The following is a 14,166-nucleotide window of genomic DNA, read 5'->3' as shown; positions in this document are numbered from 1 at the left end:
TTATAGCAAGTCTAGGTGGATGTCAATCCATGCAGCGGCCTCAGACTTACTCACTGGCTCTCACTGTATTTCAGCCTGAATTGTCTGTCTACATCTTAGATTCAGAGAATTGTAGAAAACGAGGGTTGAAAGGGTACCAGGAGATCACATCTAATCCACCCCCCTGCTCCAAGCAGGACCAGCCCCAGCTACATCATCCCAGCCACAGCTTTGTCTACCTGGGCCTTAAACACCTCCAAGGATGGAGACTGCAGCACCTCTCTGGGTAACCTGTTCCAGTGTTTTACTACCTGCCAAGTGAGAGAGTTTTTCCTAATATCCAACCTCAACTTCTCTTGCTGCAACCTGTGCCCATTGCTCCTTGTCCTGTCACCACTGAGACCAGTCCAGCTCCATCCTGGTTGAGAACAGCCTCAGATCCAGGGGCTCTCATGCCCAGGTCATGGGGCTGGCCCATTGCAGATCTAGTCACCTATTGCCACATCCAGGAGAAGACAGACCACATTTTGGGGGCAGAGATGTTGAGACGCTCAGGTCGAGATGTTGGCTCGGGGCTTTCCGCATCTACCTGTGTGACTGTTTATAAGCCAATCTGGACCTTGCGTTTCCTGCTCTAGAGTCGAGATAGAAATCCAGCTGGGAATGAAATGCACTGAAGGTATCCCTGGCTGAGGCACTGGTAGCCCCCAGTGCATCCCCACATCTTGGTCCGTGCAGGGGATTTCATCTGGAAAGAGCCCTCTGATGTGCAGCGCAGACCTGGCTTTGGCCATGGGACGCTGAGCAGGGTTTGTTAGACTAGAGCAATCTGAGGGCAGCAGCAGAGATCCTCTGAGCTGAGCTGGGGGGAAGGCAGCTGGCAGGACATGGCATTAGCAAACGGGAGGAAAGATCTTGAAGGGCTGGCATGGTGCAAAGGGGATGGGGGAGAGGCTTGGCATGCATGGTCAAGTGAGCAATGGCACATCTTGCTGGCAGTTCTACCACAAGATGCCCCTGGGGGAAGATCTTGCCTTGCCTGTGAGCAGCGATTCTCAGCCGGGATGTCCCAGCACCCTGGGGTACCTTGGGAGCCTTTCCTGGGTGCTCAGTGTTAGCAAGGTTAGGTGTGCACGCAGCCTTCGCAGAATCCTAGATCCACCCATAGACTCATTGAGGAACCAGGAGGAGAACCCCTCTCCCCTTCCCGCCCCTCCTTTGGTATAAGCACTAGGCCTTGCTCCACTCCAGGCAAAGCCCGGGATGTGAAGACCCCCTTACGGCACTGCATGGCATGGTGTTGGGGACCGGCCCCCCTCCTCTCCTCCTGGCAGAGCCCACAAGGATTGAGTGCATGCCAAGCGCCTCGCTTCAGAGCCGCCGTGGGCTGAGCAGCAGCTGAGGCCAGAAGACAGGCACGTAGATGATGTGGGGCGTGGAGAATAAATTGCATGAGTCAGACTAAAAGCTTCATAAATATTGACTGGCTTTAACTGTCCCCCGGGGACGAGACTACCTTGCTTTGCAGCCACGGCCTCTCCCTGCTCGTTAAGCACTGCTCTCCAGAAAGCACGGGCAAGCCTGGGAGGAGACCGCGGAGACGTCTGCAGGCCTGTGCGCGCGTGATGCTTGTGCCCTCTCGGTGCTCCCCAGCTACATCCCTTACCCCCGGCTCTGGGCACCGATGGCTTTGCCTATGCTGGGTGGGAAGCAGGTCGTTCCCTGCTGGGGTTTCTACCTAGGTTCCTCCGGGGAGGAGAGGCAGTGGAGTCAGGGAAAGAAACCCTGGCCAAGGGGCATGAAGGAGTGGGAGGGATAGTTCAGGAGCATTGGCACAGTCCAGTGCCCATCCCCAGCCTGGGCTGCACCCAGCACCCCTGGAGGAGGCTTAAAAAGCCCCTGACACATGGAGCAGAAAGTGGGGGCAGAGGCAACCAGCAAAGCCCAGAAGCCTGGAGAAAACCCATAAATGAAAATAGGCCCGGTTACTCCTATAGGTCTGCCTGTCCCTCTGCCAGGGGCACGGGGAAACTAGATAACCTAATGGAAACATAGAGCTGCAATTGCATCCTCAGCCGGAGCAGCTCCCCTGGGCTCGCTGCAATCCAGCCAACATGGCCCAAGGCTTCTTGATACCCAGGAATCTGCTCACAAGAGGAGGCCGAGGTGATTTAGGACCAAAGAAGTTTGATGGAGACCTCCTGTGCTAGACTGCAGCTCTTGACAGCTTCAGACCCTAGTCTCTCAAGGGGCTGTGAGCAAATGAGGCATAGATCCACCACAATTTTCTGGCCACTTCCTCCTTTCATACCAGCCTGACGTCTAGGGAGATGGCAGCCCTGAGTACCTCCATCTAGGTCCTTAACATGGTCTGACCTGGGGAGAAAAGAGCTTGTGTGCGTTGAGAAGGTGATGTTGACTTGCATTTGCTCATCCCGGGAGCACTGGGGGTGATGCTAGGGGTGCAGCATCCCTCTGACCAGTTGCACTTGGCCACATGTCCGCTCTGGGATTTCTCAACCTTGCAGGAGACAATCTTCAAAGAGATGCCAGCACTGGGGATCACAAGCTGGAAAACCTAACCCTGAAGTGCTCATGCCTGTTGGTCGAAGCAGGTCACAGGTGCAATCAGGTGGCGTTATAGGAGGAATATGGCATAACGGGGTGACTGTCCCAGCAGACAATATCCACAGACCAGCTGTTTGCAAACTGCCAGTGACTCAGCCCTGCAGCTCATCCCTCCCGTCACACCAGGGAGGAGATAGGAGCCAAGAACAAAGTTGGCTATCGTTGTCATTGCTTTGTCTCTCGGTATCATTAAGTCATAACAGCAAATTAATGACTGGTCCTGCCTCTGCTGTGATGAGGAGGCCGTAAATAGTCCAGCACAATGAAGTCACCCGCTGAAACAGAGGTGGGGATGATGCTCCTTGCACGGCACTGTGTTTTGTCTGAATACAGTGCAAGCTTGATGCAATCAAATGTATCAGCAGAACCACCCCTGTCCCCAAGCAAACCAAGGGGATCTGGCCCCACTTGGGGTAGTTTTGGACCTGATGTCCAAGCTGACTCTCTGGCCTGGAATAGGCTGCAACCTGCTGCCTGCCGAGCTGGAGGGAGTCAGGGGAGGGAGAAGACCCCCACACGCCAGCAATCAGTTAAATGAAATGAATGTCCATCTCTTCCCCAGCACCATTCTGGCACTCACAACATCTCAGGCTAATTAAGACAGGGAAGGGCCATGATAAATGACCCGACTCCATTACCCTGATCGGCCCTGATCTAGTGGCACGCGGTAACGTGTGCGCGAGAGAAGCACTTCCACGACAATGCAGAAGTCACTGGGGCTGGGCCGTCGGAAAGACACATCACAGGATACACGCTGTCGCCGCAGCCCGGGCGTGTGCGCGCAGACGTGAGTGCGATGCACAATTCGGGAACGCTGCGCACCCGGGATCAGCTGGATTGGAAAGATGTGGACCGAGTTCCTCTGACGTCCGCGACGGGGTTGATCTGTCCATTTCCCAAGGAGTGAATCATATTGACAGGTTGAATTATATTTCAAGATGGGTTTTTTGTTTTTTTTTCCCTCCCCCCTTCTCCCTCCCTCCAAAGACCATTTGTAATCGCGGCACATTCCCTGCCTTTTAAAAGCGAGCTCAGCCAGCGCTGGTCACATTGAAGCCCTCCATCCTATGCAAAAGAAGGAGTCTCCTGAGCGGTGGGGACATGGGCAGGATCGGTTCAGCCCAGCTCTGCTTTGGGATGCTTGCAGTCTTGGCCATTGTGGTCTACATCCCTTCCACACACGGGAAGCCTTTTTTACTGCAAGGTAAGCTGAAAGGCCAGCGTGCATTGCTCACACAGGTGGGCGCTCACCTCTGTTGGTCATCTATCTGCTTCTCTTTTCTGCTTGCAACCATCAGAGTGCATTGATTATTATTTTGCAAGGTCATAAGGTGACCTAGGCTCACCATCTGACACCTGAGACCTGCCCAGGGACCGGTAGACTTGTCCCTCTGCTCCGTTGCTGGGTTTTAAAGCATGTTGCACTTAACTATCAGATCAGAAGCAACCTGCAGGATGGGTCTATATCCTCCTGGTCTTCAAGAGAAAAAAAATTCTCCGGTGTTAGACAGCTATGGCCTCAGCATGTACCATGTTAGGTCTGACAGGTTTTAAGAGTCAGTAGTAGACGGGGGTTAAATGTTTTCTTTTCTCCCCGCCCCCCACTGAGGAACTGGCTTGTTAGATGCTCTTCTTCACTAATTTAAGTTCATCTTTTCCAGGACTGACCCTGTAGGGAAATGCTGGTCATTAATCTTCCTTATTCAAGAGCCGATGCAGGGAAAATAACAACAGCTGTCTATAGAATAGAGAGCCACATACCACTTTGGAAATTACTTTTCCTCTGGTACAACCTATTTGCCTTTTTGTAGTGGCCCCAAAGCATTCCTGAGGTCCCTCCAGCTGCATTCAGCTGGCGCTTATCTTTATTTCTTTTTTATTGCACATTTGTATTTTTTTCCTGAAGCATGTGACTGACTGGAGGCATTGTGAATGCCTGGTCTACGATAGCTTGAAGTGCGCACCTGTGCAACCCCGCTGACCTCTCTGGGTTGGATCCCTGCTTGCGAGTGAGATCAGAGTCAGGCCCTTTTAATGGATGTAGTGCATCCAGGATGGTTTTGGCCCAGTCTTTGTGGCAAGCATTGTTTTAATTGCTCCTTTGGAGACTTATGCAGCGGTGTCTAAATATACATCCAAGTGGGCAGGTTCTGGTGCATCCTCCAGCTCTCTCAGGTCACCTATAATAACACCCGTGCGGCACGTTGGAGGGCTCATCTTGGCCTTAAGCCCATCAGGGAGGAGGAGGAGGAGGTTTCCTGCCTTCTGGTCCAACTCCCTGCAGGATGCACGGTTGCTTCAGCATCATCCTTGCTCTTTCTGGGGCTTTGTAGAAGCTGCTCCTTCATTTTGGGCATGGAGACAGCATGTTGCATGCAACCCTACACAGCTGGGGAGCCCCTACCCCCAGCCTTAGCCTATACAGGAGACCGACTGCACACAGCTGGCAGCTCCTAATCTCCTATGCCTCTGTGCATAGGGCACGGACCTATGGAGGGTCTCCCATGGTCAGCAGAGACTGGTGAATGGGGAAGGGGGTAGAGGGTTTAGTTGATCTTTCCAAGGTGGGACAACCACTTCCCAGACAGCACATGAGAAGGACACGCTCCATGATAATCTCAGAGCAGGCCCTGGACCCCCTCTGGTAGCAGGAAATGGAAAGGTTGAGTTCGGCGGCGGGGGAGCGGGGTACCTATGTATAGGGGGGATCCTTGCATGGCCCAGTCGGATGCTTTCCTAAGGGAAAGGGGACATGTCTGGGGGCTGCCTGCTCTCTGCTGTGTCCGGCAGCTGGAAGGGTGCCTGGGCACCAAAGGGAGACTGGGACAGCTTCACTGAGTGCAACTCGGATCTAGCAAGGATCTGGTGATGTGGGTCCATTATGGGTGCAGCTGCCCTAAACTGGCAGTGGGGGTTGCTCTTGATGGTCTGATTCACTCCCAGCCCTGGCAGGATTCTTGCAGGTGCATCCTGACAGGCAATTTGGATGCAAAAGCCCCAGGCCCTGAGCTGATTGGGGAGGCTCCCCCAGCCCCTTGCATTCAGCCTGGCCACTGCGCTGCAGTCTGGGGCTGCCAGGGTGGGCAGACACCCCATGTGAGCCCCACTGTCCAGAGCCATCACCCCTCTGCATGCGTCTTCCTCCCAGCCTTCGTCTCTCACCCGACGTGCGGGAACGGGTCGATGTCGACCTGGGGGGTGTGGGCGGCGGAGTCCCCCAGGGCTCAGTCCTGGGGCCCGCACTGTTCAACATCTTCATTAGCGACCTGGACGAGGGTGTGGCGAGCACCCTGTTCAAGCTGGCTGATGACACCAAGCTGTGGGGGAAAGTGGATACCCCGGCAGGCAGGGACCGCATCCAGGCAGACCTGGACAGGTTGGAGAAGTGGGCGGATTTGAACAGGGTGCGGTTCAACAGGGACAAGTGCAGGGTGCTGCACCTGGGGAGAGGGAACCAGCATGATGGCTATAGGTTAGGGGCTGCCCCTCTCGGCAGCGCAGAGGCAGGGAGGGATCTGGGAGTCAGGACTGACTCCAGGGTGAATACGAGTCGCCAATGCGACGAAGCAATAGGCAGAGCATCAGCAGGGGCATCACTAACAGGTCCCGAGAGGTCTTGCTCCCCCTCTATGCAGCACTGGTCCAGCCGCAGCTGGAGTCCTGTGTCCGGTCCTGAGCGCTGCACTTCAGGAGGGACGTGGGGAGCCTGGAGAGGGGCCTCCGTGGTCAGCCCGATGGGGAGAGGCTGAGGGACCCGAATCTCTTCAGTCTCCGCAAGAGGAGACTAATTGGGGGGATCTACAACCTTATCAGGGGCCAGCAGCAGGGACTCGGGGAACGCTGTTCCCCAGGGCCCCCCTTGGGGTCACCAGGAACAGTGGCCACAAGCTGCGGGAGGAGAGGTTTAGGTTGGATATTAGGAAGAACGACTTCACGGTAAGGGTGGCCAGGGCTGGAATAGGCTTCCCAGAGAGGTGGTGCTCTCACCGATCCCAGGGGATCTTCAAGAGGAGACTGGACAGGCACCTGGCTGGGGTCTTATGACCCCTGCCCCCCCAGTGCTCCTTCCTGCCCCTGGCAGGGGGTCGGACTCGATCTGTCCAGGTCCCTCCCGACTCAGTGATTCTGTGATGTATGAACTTGGGCTGGGGTCTCATTGCCCCTGGCAGCGTGGCCTGAGTGTCATCTTCTGTATGTCGCAGAGAACCAGATGTTTCCAGAGAGACAGGACGCCGGTCACCGAGATGCTCTGCTGACTCTGCTCCTTGATAAAAACCCTGCCTGGAGGCGCCCAGCCAATATCGGTATGTGGTGGGGAGCAGGGGGGCAGGATGTACCCCCTCCGGCACCAGGGAGCTTGGGGTATTGGAGTATGATAGGCCTGGGCCTCAAGAGCTAGTGGGCACCACCTGCTAAGTGAGCCTAGACAGGCCCAGATTGGGACCCTGCTGCCATGCACCAGCTCTTCTGGGTCCTGCAAGTTTTTTGGGGCTGCTTTTCTTCTGCAAATCCAGCCATCTTCACAGCTCAACATTACATTGAATAGCTCCAGAAGGGTTTGCATTATCCTTCTATCTGGTACAACCGCCCTGGCACTTGATAAGGAGTGCTAATGAGGGGTCCCTGCAGCCTGGTGGCTGCTGGAAGGAGGATTCTGCATTGTGCCGGGGACCTGGACCAGGCCAGAGCCACCCCGGGGCAGCGGGAAGGGGGAGCCAGCTGTCTCCCCACCCCTTTGCTGCATCCCATGCTCTGTGCTCATAGCTCAGCGTCTGGTCAGTGTGTTACGAGTAGCACGATCGAAGAGCTGGGAGACCAGAGAGGTTGTGCGCTGGGGTCACTGCGTTAGAGGCCCGGGCTGGTTCATCCAGGCAAAGAGCCATGGGGGCTCCTGTCTGCACCTGAGCTGTACCTGAAGCTGGGGAAGGAACAGGTGCTGGGAGATTTCCTGATATAGGAGCATAGAAAATTCAGGTTGGGAGGGAGCTCAGGAGGTCCCATCCAGTCCAACCCCTGCTCCAAGCAGGACCAGCCCCAGCTATATCATCCCAGCCAGGGATTTGTCTATCTAAGTCTTCAAAGCCTCCAAGGATGGAGACTGCACCATCTCTCTGAGGACCCTGTTCCAGTCTTCACCACCCTCCTAGTGAGGAAGTTATTCTTAATATCCACCCTCAACTTCCCTTGCTGCAGCTTGAGCCCATTGCTCCTTCTGTCATCTGCATCACTGAGACCAGCCCAGCCCCATCCTCTTTGCAGCCCCTCTGCAGGGAGGTAAAGGCTGCTATTCAATCCCCCTTGGTCTTCTCTTCTCCAGACTCAATCAGCCCATTTGTCTCAGCCTCTCCTCACCAGTCCTGTCCCCAGCCCCCAACCATTTTCATTGCCCTCCACTGGACTCTGTCCAATGTGACCACATCCTTTCTGTAGTGGGGCCCACAGCTGGACACAGGACTCCAGATGTGGCCTCCCCAGTGCTGAATAGAGGGAAGAATCACTGCCCTCCGTCTGCTGGCACCGCTCCTACCGATGCAGCCCAGGATGCTGGTGGCCTTCTTGGCACCAAGGGCGCACTGCTGGCTCCTGTTCAGCTTCTTGCCCCCTGTCCCCCCAGGTCCTTTTCTGCAGAGCTGCTGCCCAGCCCGTCGTCCCCAACCTGCACCAGTGCAATACTCCCTCCCTCTGTAACTGCTGGACCAGGGCAGAGACATGGGAAAGCAGGACTGGGCTGCAGAGTGCTGCTCTAAGGACTCAGGGCCTTGCTAGGGATTTGGGCAGGTGTCAAGGTGTAGACCTAGCTTTTCTCCTGTCACTGCACACAAGGACTGATCCCCAGGTAGAGCCATGAAATAATGCTCTCTCTGTGAGGCCCATGCACAGCCCAATGAAGGTGGGTGGACTCCACCTAACTGCAGTGGGTTTTAGGGCAGAAAGGGATTCATTTCAGAGGAATATTTCCTATGAAAGCAGGAGCTTAGTTCCTGATGCCCCAGCACCACCCCTCTCCCCTCCCAGTTTGCTATTCCCAGTTCACACCATTCGGGCAACTGGTGTGGAGAGACACTAGGTGCTGGACATGCCGAAGGATGGGAAAGGCACCCAATGGGGATGAGCTCGTGGCTCATGCACTTCAGCCCTGGAGCTCTGTGTGCTTTCAGGGCAACCTGGACGGGGAGAGCAAGGCACAGCTGTGTGCAGGGGCATGGCCAGGGCTACACCGAATGTGCACAGCACAGCTGGGAGCAGGGCCCTGCACCGGCCTGTGCTGTCTTTTCCATCAGGCCCTGCCCAAATGCTGCTGTTTAAGCCTCCTGTTGACGTATTCAGCTGGGCCTGGGAGCCATGCTCCCCTTTGTGAATGCAGTCAGGTCCTCTGGGAGCATCATCCTGTTCCTTTATAAAGGCCGCACTGAGACCCACTCCTGCAAGGTGTGGGGGCACCTGGCTTCTGCTCGGAGCCAGGGGGAGTCTGGCACCGACAGGCCTTTGAGGACCATGTTAGGGTCTGCGTATACAGCCTTGGTAGTGGCTAGGTGGAGCCAGACACAGCCAAGTCCTTCCAGTACTTGGCCGCGGGGGCGATGCATTCCCAGCAGAGAGAAGCAATGTTACAGGGCCAGAAGGTCACATCAGCAAAACCAGAGTGGTCAGCTGTACGAACGTCCACCAGGTCCTGAGCACGTCGACCCCGGCCCATTTGGACCTGTACTGGGTACCACGTAGGAGTTATGCTGGCAATACAGCAGCTGTGCTGCTTTTCCAAAGCAACAGGGAGGATAGATCCTGTAGGTTTTCACAGAGAATTACAGCCTTCCTGCAGCCTATATTTTGAGGCCGTAAGTGGCAAATTGGCCTCATTTAGGTTTCTAATTCGAGCTTCTAATTTGGGTCCTGGCACTGACACGGCGTTTGTTATTTCTTCCAGACTTGGAGCTGGCGAAGAAATATGAGGAGCTTCAGCAGGTGAGAGAGGCACGTGCCTAAGGACGCAGGCTCAGCCCAGCCCTGGTTGGGGTTAGATAGTGCAGGGAGTTCGTGGGGCAGTCTCATGCACCCAGAATGGCTTTTCATTGCTTATCTCACGGTGAGAATAAGAGTGGAGTAAAGCAGGGTTGCAAATATCTCCCCAGCAGCAAGAAACAAAGAGCCCATAGTGAGCAAGCTGCAAAATCCCCTATACTGCAGCGCCCAGAGAGGGGGTAGGAAGGCTCAGCAGAGGGAAACCTGCCAAGGGAAGAGGCTGCTCCTTCTCCGCGTTTATGCCATTGCTGTGGGATAACGGGTTCAGGCCGGAGACAGGACAGCAGGAGTCTCAGGGCAAACCTCCCCGGGACCGTTGCACCTTGTGTCGAGGTAGCCCCCTGTGCTGAACAAGGCTTGCGCTCGTGGAGAGAGTCAGAGAAGCAGAAGCACGGAGGACCGATGGCTGGTCGCAGAGGGGGTGGCTGATTCCTGCTTGTGTTTGCTTCACCCAGCTGGCGAGGCTGAAGGAGGAGCTGCTGGCGGACAAGGGCTCTGAGATGGCCTACGCCCTGGAGAGCCTGGCTGCGTCGCACCCACAGAAGCGTGGTGGGTCGGGGTCGGGGTCCGGGTCTGGGTTCATGTCCTGCCTCCCCTCTACAGCAACCAGACTAAGGCTGGCCCAGGTCACAATGCTCCCTGACCTGGTCTGGTTGCTGATGGGTCCCACATCCATTTGGCCCTGCAGTGCACACCCTAGTGTGGACTGTTTTGGGGGAGAAACCGGAGATTTCCAGAGTCCCTTAGCCCCCAGCCTGCACCTAATAGCTCAGTGCAGGGTCCTGATGGATAAAGCACTCACAGCCGTGTGAAACCCACCCCAGTTTTTGTCATCCAGGGGCAGGGGTTTGCATCCGCCTGTCGCCTTCCAGCAGTGCAATGCAGGGGCATCAGTGCAGCTGCAGCTTGGCACGGGGCAGGCCCCGCTCAGCCCTGAGCAGGGAGTTTTTCCTGGATTTCCTGCCTCAGTGGTCTCTCTCTTTGCTTCGGTGAGGGCTGGAGGCATGCGAGGGGCTGCATGCTCTCCACTTCGCTGAGGCTCCAGGGCTCTCTCTCCCAATTCATTTCAAGCCACGTGCTTGACCCAGGGGACCCTATGGCCACTGGGTTTCTTTGGTGCTGATAAAATATACATTTCACCAGCTCCTCCCCTGATCACAGTGATGTCTCCACTAACTCAGCCAGCAGTGGGAATGGGTCTGGACCAAAGTCGAGGGGCTGTCCCAGCCCATGCATGCTGCTGTGATGGCAGGTGACGCGCCCTGAGCTGTAGGGAGGCCGTATCCAGAGCAGGATAGGGCTAGCATCCATGTGCAAGGGGGTCGGGGAAGAGAAGAGGCTCCTCCTTCGGGCTGCTCTAATTCAGTCCTGTATGCAGAAAGCACAAAGATGCTGTAAATCCCCCTTTACCTGGTGCTACCCCACCCAGAGCCAACCGTGTGCTCTGAACCTTGGCCTGGACCTAGCAGCCCCCAAACCATAGAGAAGTCCCAATACAGGCCTGACCTGTGGGGCTTGTCTGGGAACTCAGAGCCCCTCCAAATCAGCCGATAAGGAGACCCTCAGAAGTGTTTGGCTCCTTCTCCCCTTCTCATCTTCCTTTCAGTGTTCCCAGAAGCTCAGAGGAAGGGGGCCGGGGTGGGAGGCAGGGTATTTGTATTCCCATCCCATCATTTCAGGTCTTCTCCAGCCTGCTTCTTCTGGAAAACCCCATGGTTGGGGATGGGTGGGTTGTTTGCGTTCTTAGGGACACCTTGGTACAGGTGTGATATCTTTTATTACACCAACCAGATTTTTGCAAAAAAAATCTTTAATTGCAAGCTTAGGGTTACCTGTGTCAGGAGAGAGAGGCCCTGTCTTGCGTGCCCTGGGTGTCCTTCTGCCCCTGCTCTCATGCACAGCTGCATGGGGGTGCCCATGGGGGTGCCCAATGCATCGCCAGGGGCAGAGAAGGGGCACCATGGCAGGGCTATGGGCACTGGTTAAAGCCCCAGCTGTTGTGAAGACCCCCAAGCTGCCCCAAACTCCCCGGGGTTGTAATCCCACTCCCCGGGTGGAAGGAGAGGCGTGAAGAGCTCACCCCCAGAGCCCCCGCTCACCGCTCTCTTTCTTGCCCCTCCGCAGCCTGCTTTTGGAAATACTGCGTCTGAGGCCTGGCCCAAGGGGAGGAGGAAGAGGAGGTGAGCCCCACACTGCCAGGCTGCGGCCTCGCTGCTTCATCGTCCTGCTGTTCCCCGGTGGAGTGAGGATGGGCTGGGGTCCAGCTACACCACTGCAGCCCCCACCCTGCGGGCACCAGCTTCCCCCTCTGGGCCCTGCTGCACCCCGTCTTCCCAGCTCTGCCTTGCTTTGTTTTTTAGTGTGCTCCCTGGGTTTCCCTGCCTCCTCCAGCACTGCTCCATGCTTCCTTTCACCCCCATGCCCCCCATCCCTCCGAGCCCTGGGAGGATGCCCGGCCAGCTCCTGCCCTCTGCAAGAGCTGGGCATGGTGGTGTCAGGGACCCCTGCTCCCCTTCCCCACCTGACAGCAGCAACCCGTGTCCAGGAGGGTGATGGGCCTGGAGCCGGCACTGGTGGGCTGAGCACGGTGTGGGGGCCCACGGGCTGGCAACCCTGACGCATCTGTGTGCGAGTCCTGTCTGTGTGCACTGTATGCATCCTTCAGTGTTTCCCTCGGGATGGGGAGAAAAGGCACAGAACGGAGCTGCTGGATATCACTCAATAAAGAGGAAAGACCTATTTCTATTGCATGGGCATCCTGGAGGTTTCCTTTCTCTTTGCAAAGAAGGTGCAGGGACTGGGGAGGGTGTTCATTATGGGTGCAGCAAGGGGGTCTCACTCAACAGATGCCGCTGATCCCAGCCAGCCATATCATGTCGCTGCTCATGGCTTGGATTGTGGTCTGCATGAAGACCCGTTCCTCCAAAACACCAGTTACTCTCCTCTCTCCACTCCCTGGCTTCGGGCCCATGCTGGAAGCAGCAAGGTCCCCTGTAGGCTCCTTCAGCAGGGGACCTATACCTCTGACAATGCTGCATCTGATACACGCCGCCAAGGAGCTGCGGGCAGCAAGCTGATCACTCCCAAAGCACATGCCACTCCTGCCGCTAGCTCTCTGTGCTTCACAGGGTTATGCATATGCATGCAGTGTGCACGTGTAAATGTGCCTTGTGTGCCAGCTCCTATCATGGCAACAGCAGCAGACACAGCCCTTTCTGCAGGGAGCTCTCTCTGGTCCTTGGAAACGCGTTTGGCCTTTTCTGCCCGTCACCCCATACCCAGTGTTCCCAGCTTGGTGGGTAACAAGCTGATTATCTCTGATGACCAGAGCAGTGGATTTGAGCTGAGGTCCGCAAGCCTAGCTGTGCCCCATCTGCTTCCTATCGCACCGTACGACTCACAAGTGCAACGTGAAGCTGTAACGATTGCACTATTAGCCTTCATGAATGGGGTGGCGTTGGAGAGACCCTATAGGGGGGTTGCTGGGGGAGTGCAGGCAAATGTGACAAAGTTTATTGATTTTAGGGTGGAAGGGGTCATTGGGATTTTGTCACCGGCCAGCTCAGCCTGTGGTCTCTGCAGCTGAGTTTGTTGCTGGCTCTTTTCTGGCAGTGTCTTGAATCCCTATGGCCTTATACACCTGGGGCAGCCTACAGAGTTTGGGCTTGGGGGACTATCCAGTGGTGACCGTGGGGGTGTGAAACATAAGCTAAAGAGGCAGAAAGCCCCCCTCCGTCTCCCTTTTGCAATGGCAAGCTGTGGGCTGGCCCTTCCCCTTGGAAAGGGCTGGTCACAGGGAACAGAAAGACCATAAACCAGCCCCTTGCATGAGGTAGGGACTTCCTCTCTGGGCAAGTGACTGCTCTCCAGCCTGGAGCCTTATTGCTCTGAAACACACGGGATGCATCTACACATTCCTCTTTTTAGCAGGCTTAGCCTAAAATCACCATTATTAAGGTGCATTAAGGGCATGTGTGTGCCTTTAATGCACCTTAATAATGGGAATTTAAGGCTATATTGAGCCTCAATTTGATGCCTGCTATTAGGTGCTAATAGCTAAGTCACATTAGTGCATGTGTAGAGGCGCTAATGCACATTAATTGTGGTGTGTGTCAATGGATACGCACTGTGTTAATGCGCATTAGTGCTTCCACACATGCACTAATATGACTTAGCTATTCATGCCTAAATTTAATGTGCCTTAATGCTCATTAGCATATCCACATGTAGACGTGTGCCTAAATTCTCTTAATACATCTTAAGCAAAGGCGTATTAAGTTTAGGTGCACATGAATGCACGTATAGACATGCCCACAGAGAGGCAAATCAGATCTCCCTTGAGTGCTGCTTGCAGGCAGGTACAGGGGCAGCCCAGTTGTGTGGCATGCCAGCCCCGTGGCTGAGCACCCAACCTGGAGGGTGATAGGTACAGGCTGGAGAGATGCTCAGACGTGATCAAAATGGAGAATTTTTACAAAACCAAAATGTCCCTGAGCTTGCAGCAGACACGTCTCATGTGCACCCGGCTTGTGACAGCCT

At 55.6% G+C, this 14,166-nt stretch overlaps 1 protein-coding gene across 1 annotated transcript; it reads left to right on the top strand.

Moving 5' to 3' along the window:
* Positions 1-354: 354 nt before the first annotated feature.
* Positions 355-12,375, top strand: UTS2B (urotensin 2B). Its single transcript, XM_019532919.1, has 5 exons — positions 355-3,811; positions 6,810-6,911; positions 9,533-9,570; positions 10,083-10,176; positions 11,752-12,375. The coding sequence occupies exons 1-5, from the start codon at positions 3,709-3,711 to the stop codon at positions 11,775-11,777; spliced, it is 363 nt and encodes a 120-aa protein (XP_019388464.1). The 5' UTR covers positions 355-3,708; the 3' UTR covers positions 11,778-12,375.
* The last annotated feature ends 1,791 nt before the right edge of the window (positions 12,376-14,166 follow it).

Source organism: Crocodylus porosus, unplaced genomic scaffold, assembly GCF_001723895.1.
Source record: "Crocodylus porosus isolate Cpor-Errol unplaced genomic scaffold, CroPor_comp1, whole genome shotgun sequence".
Lineage (NCBI taxonomy): Eukaryota > Metazoa > Chordata > Crocodylia > Crocodylidae > Crocodylus > Crocodylus porosus.
This window is presented reverse-complemented; position numbering and strand designations above follow the sequence as displayed.

Excerpts from the sequence above, each read along its gene's own strand:
- UTS2B (XM_019532919.1), top strand. The coding sequence starts at position 3,709 with ATGGGCAGGATCGGTTCAGCCCAGCTCTGCTTTGGGATGCTTGCAGTC. Across the intron at positions 3,812-6,809 it reads GAAGCCTTTTTTACTGCAAG|AGAACCAGATGTTTCCAGAG; the intron begins GTAAGCTGAAAG and ends TGTATGTCGCAG. Across the intron at positions 9,571-10,082 it reads AATATGAGGAGCTTCAGCAG|CTGGCGAGGCTGAAGGAGGA; the intron begins GTGAGAGAGGCA and ends TGCTTCACCCAG.